Source organism: Chiloscyllium plagiosum, chromosome 7 (assembly GCF_004010195.1).
Source record: "Chiloscyllium plagiosum isolate BGI_BamShark_2017 chromosome 7, ASM401019v2, whole genome shotgun sequence".
NCBI lineage: Eukaryota > Metazoa > Chordata > Chondrichthyes > Orectolobiformes > Hemiscylliidae > Chiloscyllium > Chiloscyllium plagiosum.
The window spans coordinates 35,118,095-35,140,277 of record NC_057716.1 but is presented as its reverse complement, the minus strand read 5'-3'; the positions used below and the strand labels follow the sequence as shown (position 1 = coordinate 35,140,277).

At 42.3% G+C, this 22,183-nt stretch overlaps 1 protein-coding gene across 1 annotated transcript; it reads left to right on the top strand.

Annotated features, from left to right (window-relative positions):
• Window positions 1-1,741: 1,741 nt before the first annotated feature.
• LOC122551471 (speriolin-like protein) lies at window positions 1,742-20,846 on the top strand. Its single transcript, XM_043693427.1, has 4 exons — window positions 1,742-2,025; window positions 15,552-15,923; window positions 19,933-20,084; window positions 20,373-20,846. Exons 1-4 carry the CDS (start codon window positions 1,824-1,826, stop codon window positions 20,694-20,696), a joined length of 1,050 nt encoding a protein of 349 aa, XP_043549362.1. The 5' UTR covers window positions 1,742-1,823; the 3' UTR covers window positions 20,697-20,846.
• The last annotated feature ends 1,337 nt before the right edge of the window (window positions 20,847-22,183 follow it).

Sequence of the window (22,183 nt, the reverse complement as noted above, 5' to 3'; positions counted from 1 at the left end):
AATTATAGCCTGACATTACTGGTGGGCAGGTTGTTGGAGGGAATCATGTTGGAGGTTGTACATGTATTTGGAAAGGCAAAGACTGATTATGGATAGTCAGCATGGCTTTATGCATGGGAAATCGTGTCTCAGTAACTTGAGTTTTTTGAAGAAGTAATGAAGAGGATTGATGAAGGCAGAGCAGTCGACATGATCAATATGGACTTCAGTAAGGCATTCAACAAGGTTCTGCATGGTAGACTAGTTACTAAGATGAGATCACATGAAATACAGGGAAATCTAGCCATTTGGATACAGAACTGGCTGGAAGGTAGGAGACAGAGGGTGGTGGTGGAGGGTTGCTTTTCAGACTGGAGGCCTGTGACCATTGGTGTGCCACAAGGATTGGTGCTGGGCGTACTGCTTTTCATCATTTATATAAATGATTTGGATGTGAGCATAGGAGGTATGGTTTGTAAGTTTGCAGATAACAGCGAAGAAGGTTACCTCAGAGAACAACGGGACCTTGATCAGATGAGCTGAGAAGTGACAGATGCAGTTTATTTTAGAGAAATGTGAGGTGCTGCATTTTGGAAAGACAAATCAGGGCAGGACATAAACACTTAATGATAAGGTACCGGGGAGTGTTGCTGAACAAAGAAACCTTGGAGTGCAGGTTTGTAATTCCTTGGAAGTAGAATCACAGTAGACAGGAGAGTGAAGAAGGCATTTGGTATTGCTTGCCTTTATTGGTCGGTGCATTGAGGTTGGAGTTAGGAGGTTACGCTGTGGCTGTACAGAACGTAAGTTAGGCCACTTTTGGAATATTGCTTTCGAATATGGTCTCCCTGCAACAGGAAGAATGTTGAAAGGGTTCAGAAGAGGTTTACAAGGATGTAGTCAGGGCTGGAGGGTTTGCGCAGTGATGAACAGAGGGATCTTGGAGTCCAAGTCCATAACTCATTGAAAGTGGCCACACAAGTAGATAGGGTTGTATAGAAGGCACATGGCATGTCTGCCTTTAGTGGACAGGGCATACAGTATAAGAGCCAGGAAGTGAGCTTGCAGCTTTATAAAACTTTAGTTCGGCTGCACTTAGAGACCAGTTACACATGGCAACCAAGTCACAGGTAATACCTCAGGCAAATTCTGAAGGAGATCGCATTAGCCTCTCCAAATTATTCTATCTGACCTCAAGTTAAAGAGGTCAGTTTAAAACATAACCACCTGATGATGTCCAGTGTGCAAAACAGCAGCATTAATTGTCAGAGAGGGGGTGAAAGGTGAACTCCCTGTGCATAACAAAACTAGGGTATACAAGTTGAGAACTTTAGACGTGCTGTTGGGCCTTTTAAGCTCCTTGGGAATCTCTGAAAAATACTGATGGATCTATCCCCTGATGAGGACCAACAGTGGTGTGGATAATTAGGGACAGGCCTTTGCCAGGTTCCTCCAACACCAGATCTAGCCAGGAATGAGAAAGATTCCCAGTTATTTTTTGGTTGCTCCTGAGATCCTTTCCTAATTTCAGTCACTCCAAATCTAGTAGTGCTAATAGTGATGATGTTGCCATGACATGAGAGCTCATGTGGGCTCACAAAGCACAGAGAATATCAACATGTCTTGCATTTTGTCTGGAAGATCTTCACAAAGATGGCTTTGATGATTGGCTACTCTGTGATTGAAAGTTGCGTTAGCAGGCACCACTCTCCTGGGTCACAGACCCCTTTATGACCTGTTCCTGTCCTTTGATGTCACAAGGTGTCTGCCCAGGATTCTGAGCCATTCTGCTGTGAATCTCAGTTTGGTGACTGAGCTCCTGAACATAGTCCTGAGTGGTAATCATGTGCGATGATTCAGACAAGATACGGCGAGATAATCTGAAACTGACAGCAGAGAACAAAGCATTGAAGCGGCAAATTACCCTGCTTAAAGAAAACGAGGAGCTACGTAGCATGCTATCCTCTAACTGTGCACCATTGCTCGGACAGAAAGCAAACTGTTACTCAAATCTTAGTCATTCCAACACAGCTGCAATGACACGAGGTAACTCAATATTCACTCTTTTTGCAGGCCAATAACAACAACAACTTTGTATTAATGTGGCACCATTAACGTTACTCCCAAGCGACTTCACAGGTGTATAATAATACAAGCATCAACTATATCAAATCTGGACTCCCTTCAATGGTAGACACACCAACAAACCAGTGACTATTTTAATACAAAAAGGTGCAAAGCAATAAGTTTATTCTAGTGTAATTTTGTTTTTCTTTATCAATTTCTTTATGTGAATTTGCTTCCCTTTTACATTCAATCAGCCAACATTAATCCAGAAAGGTTCTGACTTCAGAGATAAATCAACCTCAGTGGTTTTATTGATACTTAGCAAATTACAAGCGAGCGCCATGTTCATGCATTTCCTCACTGTGTATCTATTAGGGTGGCCAACCCCTAACCAACCTCAGTTCAAATTACTAAAGAATGACTGAAAGGGAATAAGGCAGGATGTACTATGTTGGCTGATAATGTGGCGACCAGAACTGTACACAGTATTCCAAATGTGGCTGAACCAAAGTTCAATACAACACTAATATGACCTGCCATCTGTTGTACTCAATATCCTATCCAATGAAGGAAAGCATGCCATATGCCTTCTTGACCACTTCACTGACCTGTGTTGCCACCTTCAGGGAAAAATGGACCTGAACAACCAGATCTCTCTGTACACAATTTTTTCCCAGGACTTTTCCATTTACTGTTTGGTCCGCTCTTGAGCTGGATCTTCTAAAATGCATCACCTCGCATTTGTCCGGATTGAACTCCATTTGCCATTTCTCTGCCCAACCCTCCAATCTATCTAGATTCTGCTGAATTGTCTGACAGTCCCCTTAACTATCTGCTACTCCACCAATGCTGGTGTCATCTGCAAACGTGCTAATCAGGCAACTGATACCTTCCTCCAGATCATTTATGTGTATCACAAACAACAATGGTCCCAGCACAGATCCTTTTGGAACACCACTGGTCACAGGTCTCCATTTTGAGAAGCTCCCTTCCACTACTACTCTCTATCCCCTGCCGCCCGACCAGTTCTCTATATATCTAGCTAGAACACTCTGGACCCCATGCGACTTCACCTTCTCCATCAGCCGACCCTGGGGAACCTTATCAAATGCCTTACGATAAAGTCCATGTATATGACATCTACAGCCCTTCCCTCAACAATCAATTTTTTCACCTTTTCAAAGAATTATATTCAGTTTGTAAGACATGACTTTCCCTGCACAAAACCATGCTGCCTATCACTGATAAGCCCATTTTCTTCCAAATGGGTCTATATCCTATCTCTCAGTATCATCTCCAGCAGGTTCACCGGACTGTAATTCCCTGGACTATCCCTGCAACCCTTAAACAAGGGGGCAACAGTAGCAATTCTCCAGTCCTGCAGGACCTCACCCAGAGAAACATTTTACAAGGTTTGAAATATCAAACCTTAATACAATGATAAACACCCTGACTCCAAACTAATGATAGTTCTTGCCCCAATCATTTTTGATTTTTTGATCATCCCAGTAATCTTTCCCCAATCATTTGATGCATTTTACATTTCATTAAGCTGAATGCCTCCTCCTAACCTAGAATTCCCCTGTGAAGTCATCCTTACCCAATTAGATTATATTTAATTAAATGATTCTAATAAATAAGATCATATACACAGAAGACATTCCTATATATCCAAGATGCTTATATACACATTTTGTCCCATTATACCATACTCTGACCTATACTTGCTTGGTTAGTTTCCAAAACCAATTCTCTCCAGTACTGTACAAACACCATTGTACCTTTCCAGTTAATTACTGATAAGTAGATATTGTCCTGTCTTCACAAGAACATAGGAGCAGGATTAGTCCATCCAACCCCTTGAGCCTGCACCTCCATTCTAGATCATGGCTGATCATCTACCTCAAGGCTATATTCCCATGCTATTCCCTTATCTTTTGATGTCATTTCTAGATATCCTCAATCTCTGCCTTGAACTTAATGATTGAGTCTCCACAGGCTCTGGGGTAGAGAATTCCAAAAAAGTCACCACCCCGTGAATGAAAAACTCTTTCTTCGTTTCAGTCCTAAACGGCTTGGAGGTTGTGTCCTTCAGTTCTAAAATGGCCCTTCTACATCACTTAGAATCCCACCTTAAACATTTCACCACCTATTATATGGATATGGGCACATGGTCCTCTGACCAAATAGAGCAGGAGTTTTTAGAAGTGTGCCACAGTTGATAACAATTGTATTGTACACTCCTGGGTAATGATCTGGTTTACAAAGTCAAATAAACATTGGCACGCTCCATAGTGCTCCTCTACCTCTCTCCGAGAAATCCGCATCAACTCCCAGTCACTCCAACAATCTGGTGGCATTCATTGCAGGGAATGTGCTGTCTCCAGTGGCACTAAGGAGCCATTGAAGCAGCTCCTGCCTCTGGCACCATGCAGTAACATGTGCACTTACGAATCTCTTCATAAATCCAAGCTGCTCCAAACAGAATCGGCCAAAAAGTAACTCAGAGACAACGATGGATACTTGTCAAAGCCCATTTCACTGAAGCGTCACTTTGTACAATCCAGCACCCAAATGTATTGGGGCTCCCTCATCTGTGCCTTTGTCAAGTTCCTTTGCTAGAGTGACAGTGAAAATTGAATGTAGTACTAATACAGTCAGACAAAGCGTCAGCATAACTGTACCCTCCAGCTTCATAAATTACTAGTGTGTGCTTTTTTCCTTTCCTGCTTCTCAACGTTAATTCAACATGGAAAGTCTTGAACCTCCTATCATTCAAAGCTTTTAATTAGTAGTATATTTCTGTCATATAGCTACATTGTGGATTTACGTTGTGTACAGTATATCTATTGTTACTATCCTTTTGGGGCCAATAACCGATTTCTCAAAGCTCTGATGTCACAGCCAGGAATTCCAATTGACAATTCCTCCCCCTTCCCAGGAATCTGGAATTTTGGTTTCTTTTCCTGTTGGGCTTGAAATCACAATCAGTACAGATAACAGCTGACAAACTTGAGTTTCATCTCTCTCGTTAAAATGTAAAAACTTGCATTCAGAAGCATTGCATTTAATTATTTCTCTGTGCAACTGATTTAAACCCAGACATTCCATTTCAAATATCATAAATCCTCATATAACATCTTCATCGAGCAGTTCTCATCCAGACATATAACACTTCTGAAAATCTGTAAATCTACGTCCATGGTGATTTGACAAGCTAAAGGGTTTTCTGAATTGTTTTGATGACATAATCTGCCTAAATCTTTCTTTTTCAACATGATCATGGCTACTCAACTGCTTCATCTTCACTTTCCTGCCTGGACCCCATAACACTCAATTCTGTGAGAGATAAACAATCTATCTATTTCTGCCTTAAATATATTCAATGATGGTGAATCCATAACCCACTGGATTAGACAATTCCAAAAATTCACTACCTTCTGTATGATTAGATTCCCTACAGTGTGGAAACAGGCCCTTCGGCCCAACAAGTCCACTCAGACCCTCCGAAGAGTAACACACCCAGACCTATTTCCCTCTGACTAATGCACCGAACACTATGGGCAACTTAGCATGGCCAATTCACCTGACCTGCACATCATTGGAATGTGGGAGGAAACCGGAACACCCGGAGGAAACCCACGCAGACACGGAGAGAATGTGCAAACTCCACACAGTCGCCCGAGGCTGGAATCGAACCTGGGACCCTGGTGCTGTGAGGCAGCAGTGCTAACCACTGAGCCACCGTGCCGCCCCCACGAAGAATCTTTTTTCCTAGCAAAACAGAAATTGCTGGTAAAGCTCAGTAGGTCTGGTAGTATCTGTGGAGAGAAATCAGGGTTAACATTTTGGATCAGTTCTTTTTCAGAACTCAGAAGAATTTTTTTTCCTCATCTCAGTCCTGAATGATCATCCCCTTGCCATCTTAAATGGCATCTGCCACTTGCTCCCCCAATCATACTTACAGTACAAAATGTGGCATTTGGCCCATCAAGTCTGCACCCACCCTTTGAACAGTATCCCACCCTGACCCATACCGCATCCATGTCACCCCAATTTACCATGGCTATCCACCGAGGTCTTCACATGCCTGAATACTATGGGACAACTTATCAGAGCCAGTCTAGGTAACCTGCACATCTTTGGACTTTGGGAAGAAACCACAGCACCCAACAAAAATCCACACAGCCACGGGAAGAACATGCAAACTCCACACAGTCACCAAAGGTGAGAATCACTGTGATGCAGCAATGCTAACCACTGTCCCACCGTCCCACCCCTCTCCAATTGTGTGTAGTCTTCACTATTTGCCTCTATTTCCAGTTAATTGTTTTGTGAAAATGTGGACCCTTTGAATGTGGAAATGTTCTTCATTCAACCTCAACCAATGAACTAACATTCAATTGAAGGAACAGTATTCAGCTCAGTACTAGATATTCCAAATGATGTCTTTCTCATGCTTTGTTAAAATTAGAATAATTTCTTTTGATTGCTAATTGAAAGTTCTTCGGATGTATTTTAATTTGATCAGTTCAATTGTTTAGATAGAAGTACAGGAAGTTTGGGAAAATTTAGTCGTATTTGATGTACGTGCAATCCAACGTCATTCAATGTCTTTCAGCTTCTCATCATATTTAATTCGTGACTTGAATCAAGGATTAGTGAACTGTGTGTTCCAATGACAGGAGGCCCAATAATGTGTCTAAACAGGAGCAGGATGTTACAAATTAGGTTGACAAATTAGGTTAATGTATTAACCTAATTCGGAGTTCAATCCCAAGAATTTTAAGGCCAAAGAGGAGGAAATGATCTATCAACCTTCCAGAGTTTGAGCACTTCATTCAGTTCTGGGGAGTTGAGACTATGATCAGATCAGCCATGATCTCACTGAATGAAGTGGCCTACTCCCGTTCCTGATTCATATGTTTATACACTGGTTTGTACTTTGGTTCTGTCTTCACAAAAGAAGACACAAATCACCGCCCAGAAATGTTGGGGAACCGAGGATCTAGTAAGAGTACAGAATGGGAAGAAATCAGTATAAATAAGAAAATAGTGCTGGGGAAATCAATGGAGTTAAAGGCTGCCAAGTCACCAGGGTCTGATAATCCACATCCAGAGTACTGAAGGAAGAGGTCCTGAAAATATTGGATGTTGTGGTGGTCATCTTCCGAAAACCTTTTAGAATCTGAGACATTTTCTATTGCTCGGAGGTTGACAAATGTAACCCCACTGTTTGAAACTGGAGGGAGGGAAAAAATAGAGAATTACAAACCAGTTAACCTAACATCAGTAATGGGGAAAATGCTGGAGTATTACAAAAGATGGGATAACAGAACACTTGAAAAACAGTAACAGAATTGGACAAAGTCATCATGGGTTTATGAAAAGCAAAACATGCTTAACAAATGTACTGGAGATTTTTTGAGAATGCAACTAGTAAAATAGATAAGGGAGAATCAATGGATGTGATGTATTTGGATTTTCGAAAGGTTTTTGTTAAGTGCCTCATAACAGGTTAGTGGATAAAGTTAAATCATATGGGATACGGAGTAGCATATTAGTGTGGATTGAGAGTTAGTTGACAGATTGGAAACTGCTGAAAATGTGTTGCTGGAAAAGCGCAGCAGGTCAGGCAGCATCCAAGGAACAGGAGAATCGACGTTTCGGGCATAAGCCCTTCTTCAGAGGCTTGGAAACCGAGCAGGGTAAATGGGTCTTTTGGTCTTTTTCTGAGTGGCAGGTAGTGACCTGCAAGGATTATTGCTTGGAGCCCAATATTCATTATATATTAAATGGCATGGATGAGGAAATCAAATGCAGCATTCCCAGGTTTACTGACGACAAAAAGAAACTGGGCATGATTGTGATTGTGAGGAGGTTCCAAAGAGGCTGCAAGGTGATTCCGACAAGTCGAGTGAGTGGATAAATACATCAAGGATGAGGTGAAATGTGGCTGAATATGAAGTTATATACTTTAGTGTGAAAAAAAGGAAGAGTATTATGTAAATGGTGATATATTGGAATGTGTGAATGTACAAGGGATGTCCTTGATCGGCGGTTAATGAAAGTAGACACTAGGTGCAGTATGAGAGTAAATGCTGCATTTGCCTCATTTTGCAAAAGGATTTGAGTTCAGGAGTTGGAATGTTTATTGCACTTATACAGAACCTTACTGAAAGCACACCTGGAGCACTGTGTGAAGTCTTGATTTCCCTACCTAAGAAAGGATATACTTGCAAGAAAGGGAGTGCAGAGGAGGTTCACTGGGTTTACAAAACTATGAGGGGCATGGATAGGGTAAATATAAAAAGTCTTTCCCTGGGGTCAGGGAGTCCAGAACTAGAGGGCATAGGTTTAGGGTGAGAGCGGAAAGGTATAAAAGAGACCTACGGGGCAACGTTTTCAAGCAGAGGGTGGTATGGGTATGGAATGTGCTGCCAGAGGAAGTGGTGGATGCTGGTACAATTGCAACATTTAAAAGACATTTGGATGGGTGTATGAATAGGAAAGGTTTGGAGGGATATGGGCTGGGTGCTGGCAGGTGGGACTAGATTGGGTTGGGATATCTGATCAGCATGGATGAGTTGGACCGAAGGGTCTGTTTCCGTGCTATACATCTCTAAGACTCTATGACTCTATGATACTATGGATGGCATGAGGAGAGACTGATTGCACTTGGCCTCTATTTACTAGCATTCAGAAGGGAGATCGGATATGATTGACCATCAAACATTCCGACAAGGATGGACAACTAGCTGCAGGGAGGATGTTTCCTCTGGTTGGCAAATCTAGAACCAGGATCAGGATTTGGAGTAGGACTGAGATGAGGAAATGTTTCAAAGTGAAGTTATGGAATTCTACGCCACAACGGCCATTGAATATATTCAAGAAAGTGAATGATAATTTTTAAATTTTAAAGACTTCAAGAGGTATGGGGAGAAAGGGAGAACATAACACTGAGATAAAGGATCAGCCATGATCATATTGAATGGTGGGAGACAAAACCCTGCAGGTGCTGGAATCCAAGGTAGACAAGTAGGAGGCTGGGAGATAAGTTACACCTGAAATGTCAACTTCTCCACCCCCTGATGCTACCTGGCTTGCTGTGTTCTCCCAGCCTCCTGCCTGTCTACCTCATATTGAATGGTGGAACAGGCTTGAAGGGTTGAATTACCTACTATTGCTCTTAGTTTCTAAGTTTGAGGGCACAGCATCCCAGGAAGGATTTATTCATTTTGGAATGTAGTTTCACTGGATGTCTTCAGGAGTAAAGGACAAGATTGAGAGAATGAGGGACCAATTAATAACCCGATTCATGTAGGAAAAGGTGTATCAATATTAACTACTAAAAAATAACTGATGAATTTGAATTTGTTAATGGTTTAGTGCAAAAGCAGCTCAGGAGTTTTTTGATTCTTTATTATTCTGGCCTCATTGGAAGTATTAGTCATAGAGTTAGAGTCCGACAGCACGGAGACAGGTCCTTTGGCCCTAACTGGGTCCATGCCGACCAAAAATGTCCATCCACACTGACCCTATTTCCCTGCACTTGGCCCATATCCTTCTAATCCTTTCCTGCTCATGTATATGTCCAAATGCCTTTTAAATTTTGTTAATGTACCCGCCTCAACCACTTCTGCTGGCAGCTAATTGCATATGCGTACCACCTTCTGTGTAAAAAAGTTGCCCCTCAGGTTTCCCTTTTATTCTTTCCTTAAACTGATGCCCTCCAGTCCTCGATTCCCCAACCCTGGGAAAAAAGAGAGTGCATTCACCCTATCCATGCCTCTCATGATCTCATACACCTCCATAAGGTCCCCTCCCTCATACTTACCGCCAACCTGAACTATAAATCTCCTCAAAAATTCTCTCCCCTCAGTCTCCAACCTCTTGTCAACCTCTTCCAAAACTCAGACCATTGAGTCCAGGCAACACCCTTGTAAATTTCATCTGCACTCTTTCCAGTTTAATAACATCCTTCCAATAACAAGGTGACCAAAACTGAACACAGTACTCACCAACGTCCCGTATAACTACAACATAACTGAAGGCCAGTATGCCAAAATCCTTCTTCACTGTCCTGTCTACCTTTGACTCTACTTTCAGAGAACTGTGAATCTGGACTCCAAGATCCCTCTCTTCCACTACACTCCTTAAGGCCCTACCTTGATTTGACTTTCCAAAATGCAACACTTCACACTTACCTGTATTAATCCCCATTTACCATTTCTTGGCCCACTTCCCCAGCTGATCAAGGTCCTGCTGCAATTTCTGACAACCTTTCTCACTGTCCAGAATACCGCCCTGTTTTAGTGTCATCAGCAAACTTACTAATCATGCCTTGTACATTCTCATCCAAGTCATGGATATAGATAACAAACAATATTGGACCAACCCCTGAGTCTTGGTGAAGAACTAGTTGTCAAAGGTGAAGGACACTGTGTGAGAACCTCTCTGGCTATGTCGAAGGCATCTTGAAACCCATTGTACAGGGGACTCCCAGCTTCTGTTGTGACACTACAGATTTCTTACAGAAACTCAGCACCCTTGGACCAGTTGAACCAGGAACATTCCTCGTCACAATGGATGTTTCAGCACTCTACACCAGCATCCCCCACAATGACAGCATCATGGCAACAGCCTCAGTACTCAGCACCAACAACTGCCAATCTCCAAACACCATTCTACAACTCATCCGCTTTATCCTTGACCACAACATTTTCACCTTTGACAAGCAGTTCTTCATTCAGACACACGGAACAGCCATGGGGACCAGATTTGCACCTGAATATGCAACATTTTCATGCATAGGTTCGAACGCAACTTCTTCTCTATGCTGGACCTCCAACCAATAATATACACCAGGTACATTAACGACACTTACTTCCTCTGGACCCATGGCGAGGAGTCACTGAAACAACTACACACTGAAACGAGTTTCATCCCACCATCAAACTACTCTTCATGATCTGTCTCTTTCTTGTACACATGCATCTCCATCAAGGATGAGTACCTCAGCACTTCACTCTACTGAAAACCCACAGATAACCTCACGATGCTACACTTCTCAAGCTTCCACCCGAAACATTAAAACAGCCATCCCCTGCAGACAAGCCCTACGCATACACAGAATCAGTTCAGATGAGGTGGAATGTGACTGGCACTTGGAAATACTCAAGGATGCCCTTCTAAGAAGGTAGTACAATGCTCAACTCGTTGACTGCCAGTTCTGACATGCCACAGTGAGAAACCGTAATGACCTTCTCAGGAGATAGATATGAACTGCAACAGACAGGGTACCCTTGGTTGTCCAGTACTTCCCAGGATCCAATAAACAACACCATGTTTTTCGCAGCCTGCAAAATATTATCAATGAGGATGAGCACCTTGCCTCTACTTCTTGCCTTTAACCAACGACCAAACATCAAACTGCCCAGCTTTCAAGACAACACCTAGTCACGGTAGACGCTGCAAGACGTGTCAGAGTGTCAACACGGATACCACCATTACTTGTGGGGACACCTCACACCATGTACATGGCAAGTACTCATGCAACTCAGCTAACATTGTCTATCTCGTACACTGCAGGCAAGGATGCCCTGAGGCATGGTACATTGGCGAGACCAAGCAGAGGTTATAGCAACGGATGAATGGACATCACACAATAATCACCAGACAGGAGTGGTTCCCTCCCAGTCGGAGAACATTTCAGCGGTCCAAGACATTCGGCCTTGGACCTTCAGGTGACCATCCTCCAACGCGGACTTTGGGACAGGCAACAACGCATAATGGCCGAGCAGAGGCTCATAGCCAAGTTTGGTACCCATGGGGATGACCTCAACCCGGACCTTGGGTTCATGTCACACTATAGATGACCCCATTGTACTACACACACACACACACTCCTGCAGAATCATACACTCATGCAGACCCTTTCTCATACACAAGCTCTTTCTCATACACTCACACCTACACTCCCACACTCACACGCGCACACGCACCCTCTCACAGACTTATACTCCTTTACACTCACACACATACACACATTGTCTCACAGACACTCATACCTCTTCCACACACACAATAAATTTGTGGGGTGAATTTTTACTTGCAGAATTACATTTTGTTTTGCTCAAAAACTGCATGTATCCACATAAGATTCTGTAAATTCATTTTTTGGTGAGAATCAGTCTGAACATTGTGGCATAGACAGACAGCCTCACACAGGGCACCTCACACCTTCAATGCATTATCTGGGCCGACATGACAGCAATTGTTAAAATTCACTTGAGAATATAACTTTTAAAAAGTTCTGTGATTTACATATGAAAGACCTGAAGCCAATATGTTCATTCTAAAAGATGAGAGACTTAACAAACAATCCAGCTCTTTTTCAAGAAATAATTTCAGTTACATCAAACTGTAAACTTTTGCTATAAATTCTGTGCCTTACAATTATGTACTCCACAACCTTCTGATGAAGGAGCAGCGCTCCGAAAGTTAGTGCTTCCAAATAAACCTGTTGGACTATATCCTGGTGTTGTGTGATTTTTAACTAGGAAAATCAAAATTCCCTACTAAGATAACCCTATTGCTCCTGCAAGTCTCTCCAATCTTCCTGTATATTTGGTCCTCTAATTCCCGTTGACTATTTGGGGGGAGCCTATAGTACAACCCCAATAACGTCACCATCCTCTTCTTATTACTTAGCTCCACCCACAAAGCCTCACTGGATGATCCTTCAGTTATTTCATCTCTGATTACTGCTGTAATACTCGCCTTCGTCAAAGATGCAACTCCTCCTCCCTTCCTTCCACCACCTCTGTCCAGCCTAAAGCACCTGTACCCTGGCCCATTAAGCTGCCAGTCCTGCCCTTCCCTTAGCCATGTTTCTGTACCTATCCACGTCCTGAGTTCATCACCCTCTTGCATTGAAATAAATGCAATTTAATCCAACAGGCATTCCTTGCTCCCTGTCGTGTTCCAGCCTGACTTGTCTTTTCAAATTACTATTCCTGATTACTGGATCTCCTTTCAGCCTTGCGCTTGCCTCCTTGCTATTGAGGATCCCAAGCCCTGACAATCCAGTTTAAGACCTCCCTAGCAGCACTAGCAAACCTGGCTGCCAAGATATTGGTTCCCCTCCAGTTCAGGTGCAACCCATCCCCTCTTGAACAGGGCACCTCTGCCCCAGAAAAGATCCCAATGATCTGAAAATCGGAATCCCTGTCCCCTGCACCAATACTTTACCCATGCATTCATCTGGCATATCCTTCTGTTATTACCTTCGCCTGCACTTGGCACTGGAATTAATCCGGGGACTATTACCAACGAAGTATTGGTTTTTAACCCTTTTCCTACCTCTCTATAATCATTCTGCAGGACCTCATTCTTATTTCTACTGATGTCATTTGTGCCAATGTGCACCATGACCTCTGGCTGCTCACCGTCCCCCCTTGAGGATACAGCCACAGAATACTAAACACTATTGTGTTTATTTTTAAGCAAAGGTTGCCCAGGACAACTCTCAGAGAGCTGCATCAGGGAAACTCCCATGTGCCAAGATATAAAGACAGAGGATACAGAACTGAACTATTCAAAAAAGACTGAGAGAAAAATGTATCTTAAACGCAAGAAGGAATTAATAACTTAGATGCAACGGCTATTTCATTTAAGCCTAAAGGTTATTCATATCAAATTAGTGAGCCTGAAACTATTACTGAGCGAATGATGAGCAAATGGGTAAAATAGACATTGAAATTGTATTTAACCAAACCTTCTAGACGATTGCATGGTAACCAGGAAGGAACTGAAGAATGGGCTTAGGAGAGCTAGAAGGAGGCATGAAAAAGGTTTGGTGGGTAGAATTAAGGAAAGCCCTGAGGCATTCTACAGTTATGTGAGGAACAAGAGATGGCCAGAGTGAGGGTGGGGCCGATCAGGGATAGTGGAGGAGATTTGTGTCTGGAGTCAGAGGAGGTAAGGAAGTCCTTAATGAATACTTTGCTTCAGTGTTCACTAATGAGAGGGACCTTATCATGTGTTGAGAAACATTTGTTGGCGTGAAACAGACTGATATGTTCAAACAGGTTGATCTTAAAAAGGAGGATGTGCAGAAAATTTTGAAAAACAGAAGGACAGATAAGTCCCATGGGCCAGACAGGATATACCCACAATTACTACAGGAAACAAGGGGAGAGATTGCTGCACCTATGGCAATGATGTTGGCATGGTCATTGTCCACTGGAGTAGTGCAAGATGATTGGAGGGTGGCAAATGTTATTCCCTTGTTCAGGAATTCTGAGAATTACAGACCAATCTTATGTCTGTGGTAGGCAAATTAGTGGAGAGGATTCTGAGAAACAGGATTTGGAAAACTATAGTTTGATTAGAGATAGTCAGCATGGCTTTGTGAGGGTCAGATCATGCCTCATAAACCTTATTGAATTCTTTGAGGATATGACAAAACACATTAATGAAGGTAGAGCAGTGGATGTGGTGTACATGGATTTTAGCAAGGCATTTGATAAGGTTCCCTAAGATAGGCTCATTCAGAAAGTCCAACCTGTCCATGCCGACCAGATATCCCAACCCAATCTAGTTCCACCTACCAGCACCCGGCCCACATCCCTCCAAACCTTTCCTATTCATATACCCATCCAAATGCCTTTTAAATGTTGCAATTATACCAGCCTCCACCACATCCTCTGGCAGCTCATTCCATACACGTACCACCCTCTGTGTGAAAACGTTGCCTGTAGGTCTCTTTTATATCTTTCCCCTCTCACCCTAAACCTATGCCCTTTAGTTCTGGACTCCCCAACCTCTGGGAAAAGACTTTGCCTATTTATCCTATCCATGCCCCTCATAATTTTGTAAACCTCTATAACATCACCCCTCAGTCTCTGACGCTCCAGGGAAAATAGCCCCAGCCTCTTCAGCTTCTCCCTATAGCTCAAATCCTCCAACCCTGGCAACATCCTTGTAAATCTTTTCTGAACCCTTTCAAGTTTCACAACATCTTTCCGATAGGAAGGAGACCAGAATTGCACGTAATATTCCAACAGTGGCCTAACCAATGTCCTGTACAGCTGCAACATGACCTCCCAACTCCTGTACTCAATACTCTGACCAATAAAGGAAAGCATACCAAACGCTTTCTTCACTATCCTATCGACCTGCGACTCCACTTTCAAGGAGCAAACAAAGCTAAGGTGAAGTAACAAAAAGTTTTTTCATATTGTGTGCATTGTGGGTTATGGAATGCACTGGAAATGTGATGGAGACATTTCATCAGGCATTCAAAAATATCATCAGGATGCTTATTTGGATAGAAACAGTGCAAGGGTGTGGAGCAAGAGCAGATGTTTGGTACTAGGTAAAGATCGTCATTTGAAAAGCTAGTGCAGGCGTGATGAACTGAATAATCTCTTTCTGTGCTGTAATGATTCAGTGATTCCCTCTTGTCAGTTCACAATATTTTGTCTGCATTTGTGTTTTAGGTTCCACAATGTGCAGCTCCCCAGAGCAGACAAGCACCAGTGAAACACTGGATCATCACAACCGGCAGCCGAGCCCCACCCTCGAGAACCTGCTCACCCTCTCTTTGTCAGATGATGTGCACTCTGTGAGCTTCAATGCCGCAACACAGCCAGCAAAGTCCTCCAGCTACTGCCGAACCTCAGAGCTGTTTGAGACCAGCACCCCTGATGCTTTGGGCAGCTCCCAGGAAGAGGAAGTGAGCAAACAGTTGGTCGACACCGAGACCCGGCCCAGCACCAAGAAGATGTGGTTTTCAGAAACAGCTACGTCAGATGAATCAAAAAAGCTGTTTCTTGAGGAGGGGAACAAAACGCGAGTATTTTATGTGAATGGTAAGCATTTGTACAAATCTCTGAAGAAACCGTCTCTCCTCAGGGCACTCTCCTCAGGGCAAAGCACAGGACCAAGGAGAGAGACAATGAGTGGAAGGGTCTTTCCAATACCCCTATGAACAGTATCTTGCCCGTTTCCTAACTCACCTGTTACCCCAGTTTTACTGTCTGGCATTGGTTGCTGCTCCAATAACACATCATATTTGCAATTCCCAATTTGCCATCAAGTTTTGTTCCCCTCCCGATCTCTATAACTTACTCTGGCCCTATAATTCATCACGATCTCTGCCTTACTCCAAATTTGTCCTGTCCTGCTTCCCCAATTTAATCATATCTTCAATGCTCCCTAAGTGCTGGAATGTTTGCCTAGAACCTCTGTCTTGAAGGTCCTCCTCAAACATTACTCCTTTGACCAAACATTCGGTCTCCTGTTCTCAGATCTTCATATTTGCCTCTGTGGCAAGCTTTCATAGGAAAATCAGAATTCCTACAGTGTGGAAACAGACCCAACAAGTCCACACTGACCCTCTAAAGCGTATCCCACCAATATCCATTCCCTTATTACGCTACATTACCCCTGACTATTGCACCTAGCCGACACATTGCTGAACATGATGGGCAATTTAGCATGACCAATTTACCTAACCTGTACATCTTTGGATTGTGGGAGGAAACCAAAGCACTCAGAGGAAACCCACGCAGACATAGGGAAGCTGCTCAATTTGTTTGAGAAATGTTTCCACACAGTGCTTTGGAAGGTTTTACTGCGTATAAGTCTCAAGGTCCGACGGCTTCTGAATCAAACATTCACACCGACAAGCTGTTCAGCTACCTGGAAGTCAATCACATAGTTATTGGTGGGAAGGGAGAAGACCTTTATCATCATTAACAGGTCAGCCTATTACAGACAGTCACTCATTGCTTTTTTTTTAACAACTGTCCTTTTCCCATTCCACTCACAATCAAAATACAGAAAAATAAAATAATTCTAGTCAGCGCCTGCCTCCAGGCTTATAAGATGAAACACTATTTCAAAAATATATTCCAACACAAAATATGTGGAAAATGGGACAAATGCAAATTTAGTGTACGTTTGGCAGTACAGTCTCAATGGCCCAAAGATTCTTTTCTGTACTTATTGATCTATGATACTGCAACAATTTTACTGAAGACTTAAATCCAATCATTCCTCCTCCTCTTCCCTAATATAACTTTTTACAATCTTATCATCTTTTCTACTATTAACTTATTCCATCATTTTACACTTGGGATAATGTAGGTGGGGACAAAGTTTTGTCTTTCTTGTATTTCCTCTAAACCCAAATGTTGCACCAGTACTCAAATATCTCTGCTTCCCAGCAATGTTACCTACAGTTTACTTGCCAACTCTTGCCAACTCTGCCACATGAAGGAAATCCTTTTGTCATTTCCAGTGCAATTTCCTAAATGAAGTACAGAACCTGGTGTTTTACTTCGCATATGTTATTTACTAATACTGCACACAAATCCTCATTGACTCTGTTTCAAATCAAATTCTGAATTCTGTCATGCCTCACTCAGGTAACACAAGCTCTGCTACCTTTGAACAGTCACAAAATTTAAAGATTTTATGAAAGTATTAAAAAAAACCATTTATCTGTTATTTTAGACTGAGATTGATAGAAACCATGGACCAGGTTTCTGGACATAACAAGAATGACTATTTATTATAAATAAGTACATTCTAACTACAGGTGAACAATGATGAACCATTGACATACACCTCATCTAGTTAAAACTCTAGTATTAAACCCCTCCCCAACACACATACAATATAGACAGGTACAAAGAAGGAACATGGGTATTATGGACACAGGGAAGGACTGTGAAGGCAGTTCAATGGCCCCTGTCCACAGGATTCCTGAGATGATCACTGGAATTAAGAATGAAGAAGAGCTTATGCTCGAAACGTTGACTCTCCTGCCCCTCGGATGCTGCCTGACCGGCTGTGCTTTTCCAGCACCACACTCTCTCACTCTGATCTCCAGCATCTGCAGTGCTCACTTTGTCCTAGAGTGGTTTGGTGGTTGGGCAGGAGAGTTGAGTGGTCAAGGGAGGGTGTTTGGGGGTAATCGGGTAATCAGAAGACAACTCCTAAATACCTCCTCTCCCTCAAGTCATGAAGATCCTGATGATGTCAGAGGGTCTTTTTCAAATGAGCAGCATATTCCAGTCCACAGTTTAACCACTTGAGCTGTTCAACCACTTGAGAGAAAACCAGCAGCAGTGTCTTTGATCTATTCACACAGTCTCCGAGGTTTGAAACCTTACTAATCAGCTAACAGAGGAAGATACAGAAGCACACTAAAAATGAGGAAATAATTAAGTGGCAAAGGGGGAAGGGAAATACAATATCTATCACTAGATAAAAAGTACGAGGGAAACTAATGAGGTTAAAGACTGATAAGTCCCCATACCTGATGGGATACATCCTAGGATGCCAAAGGAATTAGCTACAGGGACTGCTAATCCACTGCTTATAATCTTCCAGGGATCCTTAGATTCTGGAAGAGTGCCAGCGTTTTGGAAAACTGCCAATGTTGCACTTTTATTTAAAAAGGGCAAGGGACAGAAAAGGGTAACTTTTGGCCAGTTAGCTTAATGTTTGTTATTGGGAAAATGATGAAGAGGTACAAGAATACCCAGGTCCCTCTGTGCTTTTTTGGAACCTCTCTCCATTTAAGAGTGGTCTGTGATTTTTTTTATTCTTCCTACAAAAATACATGATCTCACATTTTCCTACATCAAACTCCATCTGCCAAGTTGTTGTCCATTCCCTCAACCAATTTATATCCCTTTGTAGAAACCTTGTATCCTCAACACAACATGCCCTCACCACTTATTTTTGTATTGTCAGCAAATATAAATACATTACACTCTGTCCCTTTCTCCCAGATTTACTAAAAGCAGTAAATATTTGAGACCCAATGACTAATCCTTATGGTTATCCACTAGTTGTATCTTTCCAGTCTGAAAAAAACCCATTAATCCTGACTGTCTGTCTTCTGCGCCATGTGAATACATTACCCAATACTGTGAGCTCCTATCTTGTGCAATAATCTATTATATGGCATCCTATCAATTCCTTCTGGAAATACAAATATACTTTATAAACTCTACTTGTTATATTCCCAAAGAACTCTAGAAAATTTGTTACATTATCCTTTTACAAAACCATGTTGTCTCTGACCTTTTCTAAATGTTCTGCTATTTCTTCTACAAAATGTTTTTGCTGGTTTGTATACTTTATTTTTTGGTTAGATATTCTCCTTGACCTCCTTTATTGATCATCCTTTTCGCCAGAATGAACTTTAACTGTGCATTATGGAATATCTACTCAAATGTCTGCCATTGTTCTTCCACTGAATTTCCCTACCTGTATTTTCCCAGCCTACTCAGACATCTCTTTGTTCACATCTCTGTAATTGCCCTTTTATAAGTTGAGGACATTGGTTTGAGACCCAAGTTGCTCTCCCTCAAACTAAATTTGAAATACAGGTTGACAACCCTGTATCCGAAACCCTTGGGACCAGCTGTCTTTTGGATAAAGGATTAAATGTCATCTTTATAGTAAAATAAAAAACAATTACCAAACAGCAAACCCACCTTTGATTACTACAAATGCTGAGACAGAATTGACTCAGCAATTCTGGGGACCCACGCCGCTACGTCACATCTGAGTGACATTGGTCAAGTGGGTGTGGAGTTGAGTTAACTGTTTCCATGCCAAACAACCTTGTTAATGAGAAAAAACATCAGGAAAAAAACTTTGGATTTCGGAACTTTTCGGGATTTCAGATAATGTCTACCTGTTACTATCATGTTGTGATCTCTACTCTCTAAAGGATCCTTAACTACCTTTTTTTCTACCTTAACTACTCTCATCTCTTTACACACCCCCATTATTTCCTGATTCATGCTTCATAGAAGCATTTAGCTCTGATCATATTTTTGACACCTGATCTTCCAGAGATGGATTCCTTCTCAAATATGGAGAAAAACAGTCGTGTGATTGGAGAGATTGCATTCCAACTTGATCGGAGGATTCTTGCACACGTATTCCCAGGATTAACCAGACTGTATGGATACACCGTATCCAACATCCCATCAAAAATCAAACAGGTACCTCTTCCACCATTCCCTCTTAATGCATTTTATCTTGAAAAGAAGATTAAAATTGTTTAGTTAAATGAAAATTTAACATGGATTTTCAATATCGGATACATTTTTTAGAAACCTATTTTAACTAAGTTATGTTATGCATTTTGATATGAGTGCTGTTGCAGATGCATAAAAGTGTTCCTGACTAATGCCCTGGAAACTGATTGGGCTATGTTTGACTTGGTGCAGGAATAAGAAGTGATAGAATCTCAGCCACTCTTCCACATCTCTCTTCTGCATTTCTTACAGAATTCCATCAATCCCACAGATGGCACAGTGGACAAACAGAAATGGAGGGAAATGACACAGTGTTACACAGCCTTGTTATCAAAACTCGAGAAACTCAACTATAACACGGACATCCATACTGGCTTCAGTGAGTTTCTGGTTAACACATACGGGATTCTCAAACAGCGCCCAAATGCCTACACCAACATCACCTACAACCCCATCATCCTACGCAAACTCGTCATTGACATGGTACCTGCTAAGTTTCTCCGTGACACGCTGGTTTTGCTGAACTGTCTGTGTGAGCTATCACGTAATGACAAGAAACCCTTGTTTCCGTGGTGACTGTTGGTGCCTTTGAAATCACTCAGAGTTCACGAGATTTAAAATAAACCATTTACTTTCCTTTTTTACTTGAAATGAAAATGTAAAAATGTGTGCTGAGACCGATGACTGATGTTAATGCTGATGTTCCTGTGTTCTTCGACTGTATGGAGACCCAACATTTGAAGAGCTGAAAAATGCAATTATAAATAAATCTATGTAACTTTTAGAAAGAAAGAAGAGCTCTCAGCAAATCTTCTTGAACCTTGAGATGATATAAGATAACTTTCTGTGGTCATGGTCAAAACCCCTGGTCACCAGGAGGAGCATTAAGATGGGACTAAGAATAGAGTTTAGAAGGTGTCTTGTACTTCTTTTGGGTCACAAGTCTTTTTGCACACAGAATGCTTCCTTCACTGATCCATCCATGTGCTCCCTGACTGTCACATGGGCTGTCTGTCCCTGACAATCCAATTGCAGCTAGAGTGCTGCTATCTCAATGATATTCTTAGTCTCAGATCTAGAAAGAAACAGAAATTGCTTGAGAAACCCGGCAGGTTTGGCAGCATCTGTGGGAAGAAAGCAGAATTAACGTTTCTTCAAAAGTGAAGATCAAGAAAAGTCCACTATCCTGAGAATTTATTTTCCCACATCCTTCGCCCAGCAGAAACTGGGTGAGGAGGATGATTCAAAATGCAACCCCTCCAATCCCACTCTTAGCCAACTGGACATACGATGGATCTCCCTCCTATGGGGAGGTGGGGATGGGTGTATGGAGTGGATCTCTTTGAGGCTTTCCTCCTGGCCTAGCCAGAATGGGAATTCACATGCAGGCATGTGCCATGATGGGAGTCAGTTTGACCTGACTGCCTTCTTCTGACTGCATATCCACCTGGATAGAGAGGGCAAGTGGATCCTGCTAGAATGCCTAGAAACATAGAAAATAGGAGCAGGAATAGATCATGTGGCCCTTCAAACTTGCTCTGCCATTCAATATGATCATGACTTAATATCCAACCACTTTCTGCCTGTATACTTTGATCTCTTTAACCCCAAGAACTATATCTGACTCACAGCACCAGGGACCCGGGTTTGATTTCACCCTCAGATGACTTTGTGGAGTCTCCACGTTCTCCCTGTGTCTGTGTAGGTTTCCACCAATTGCTCCGGTTTCCTCCAATAGTCCAAAGATGTGCCAATTAGATGGTTTGGCCATGCTAAATTGCTCATAGTGTCCAGAGATGTGCAGGCTAGGTGGGTTAGCCATGGGAAATGCAAGGTTACAGGGATACGGTTGGGGGATGGGTCTAGGTGGGATGCTCTTTGGATGGTTGGTGTGGACTCGATTGGTTGAATGACCTGTTTCCACAATGTAAGGATTCTATGATTCTTGAAAACATACAATTGTTTTGGCCTTAAGTGTCATCTGTAGTTGTGAATTCCAGAGGCTTACAACTCTTTGGTTTAGAAATGTCTCCTCATCTGAGTCCCCAAAATAGATTATCCAT

Excerpts from the sequence above, each read along its gene's own strand:
- LOC122551471 (XM_043693427.1), top strand. The coding sequence starts at position 1,824 with ATGTGCGATGATTCAGACAAGATACGGCGAGATAATCTGAAACTGACA. Across the intron at positions 15,924-19,932 it reads GCGAGTATTTTATGTGAATG|AGATGGATTCCTTCTCAAAT; the intron begins GTAAGCATTTGT and ends CTGATCTTCCAG. Across the intron at positions 20,085-20,372 it reads TCCCATCAAAAATCAAACAG|AATTCCATCAATCCCACAGA; the intron begins GTACCTCTTCCA and ends CATTTCTTACAG.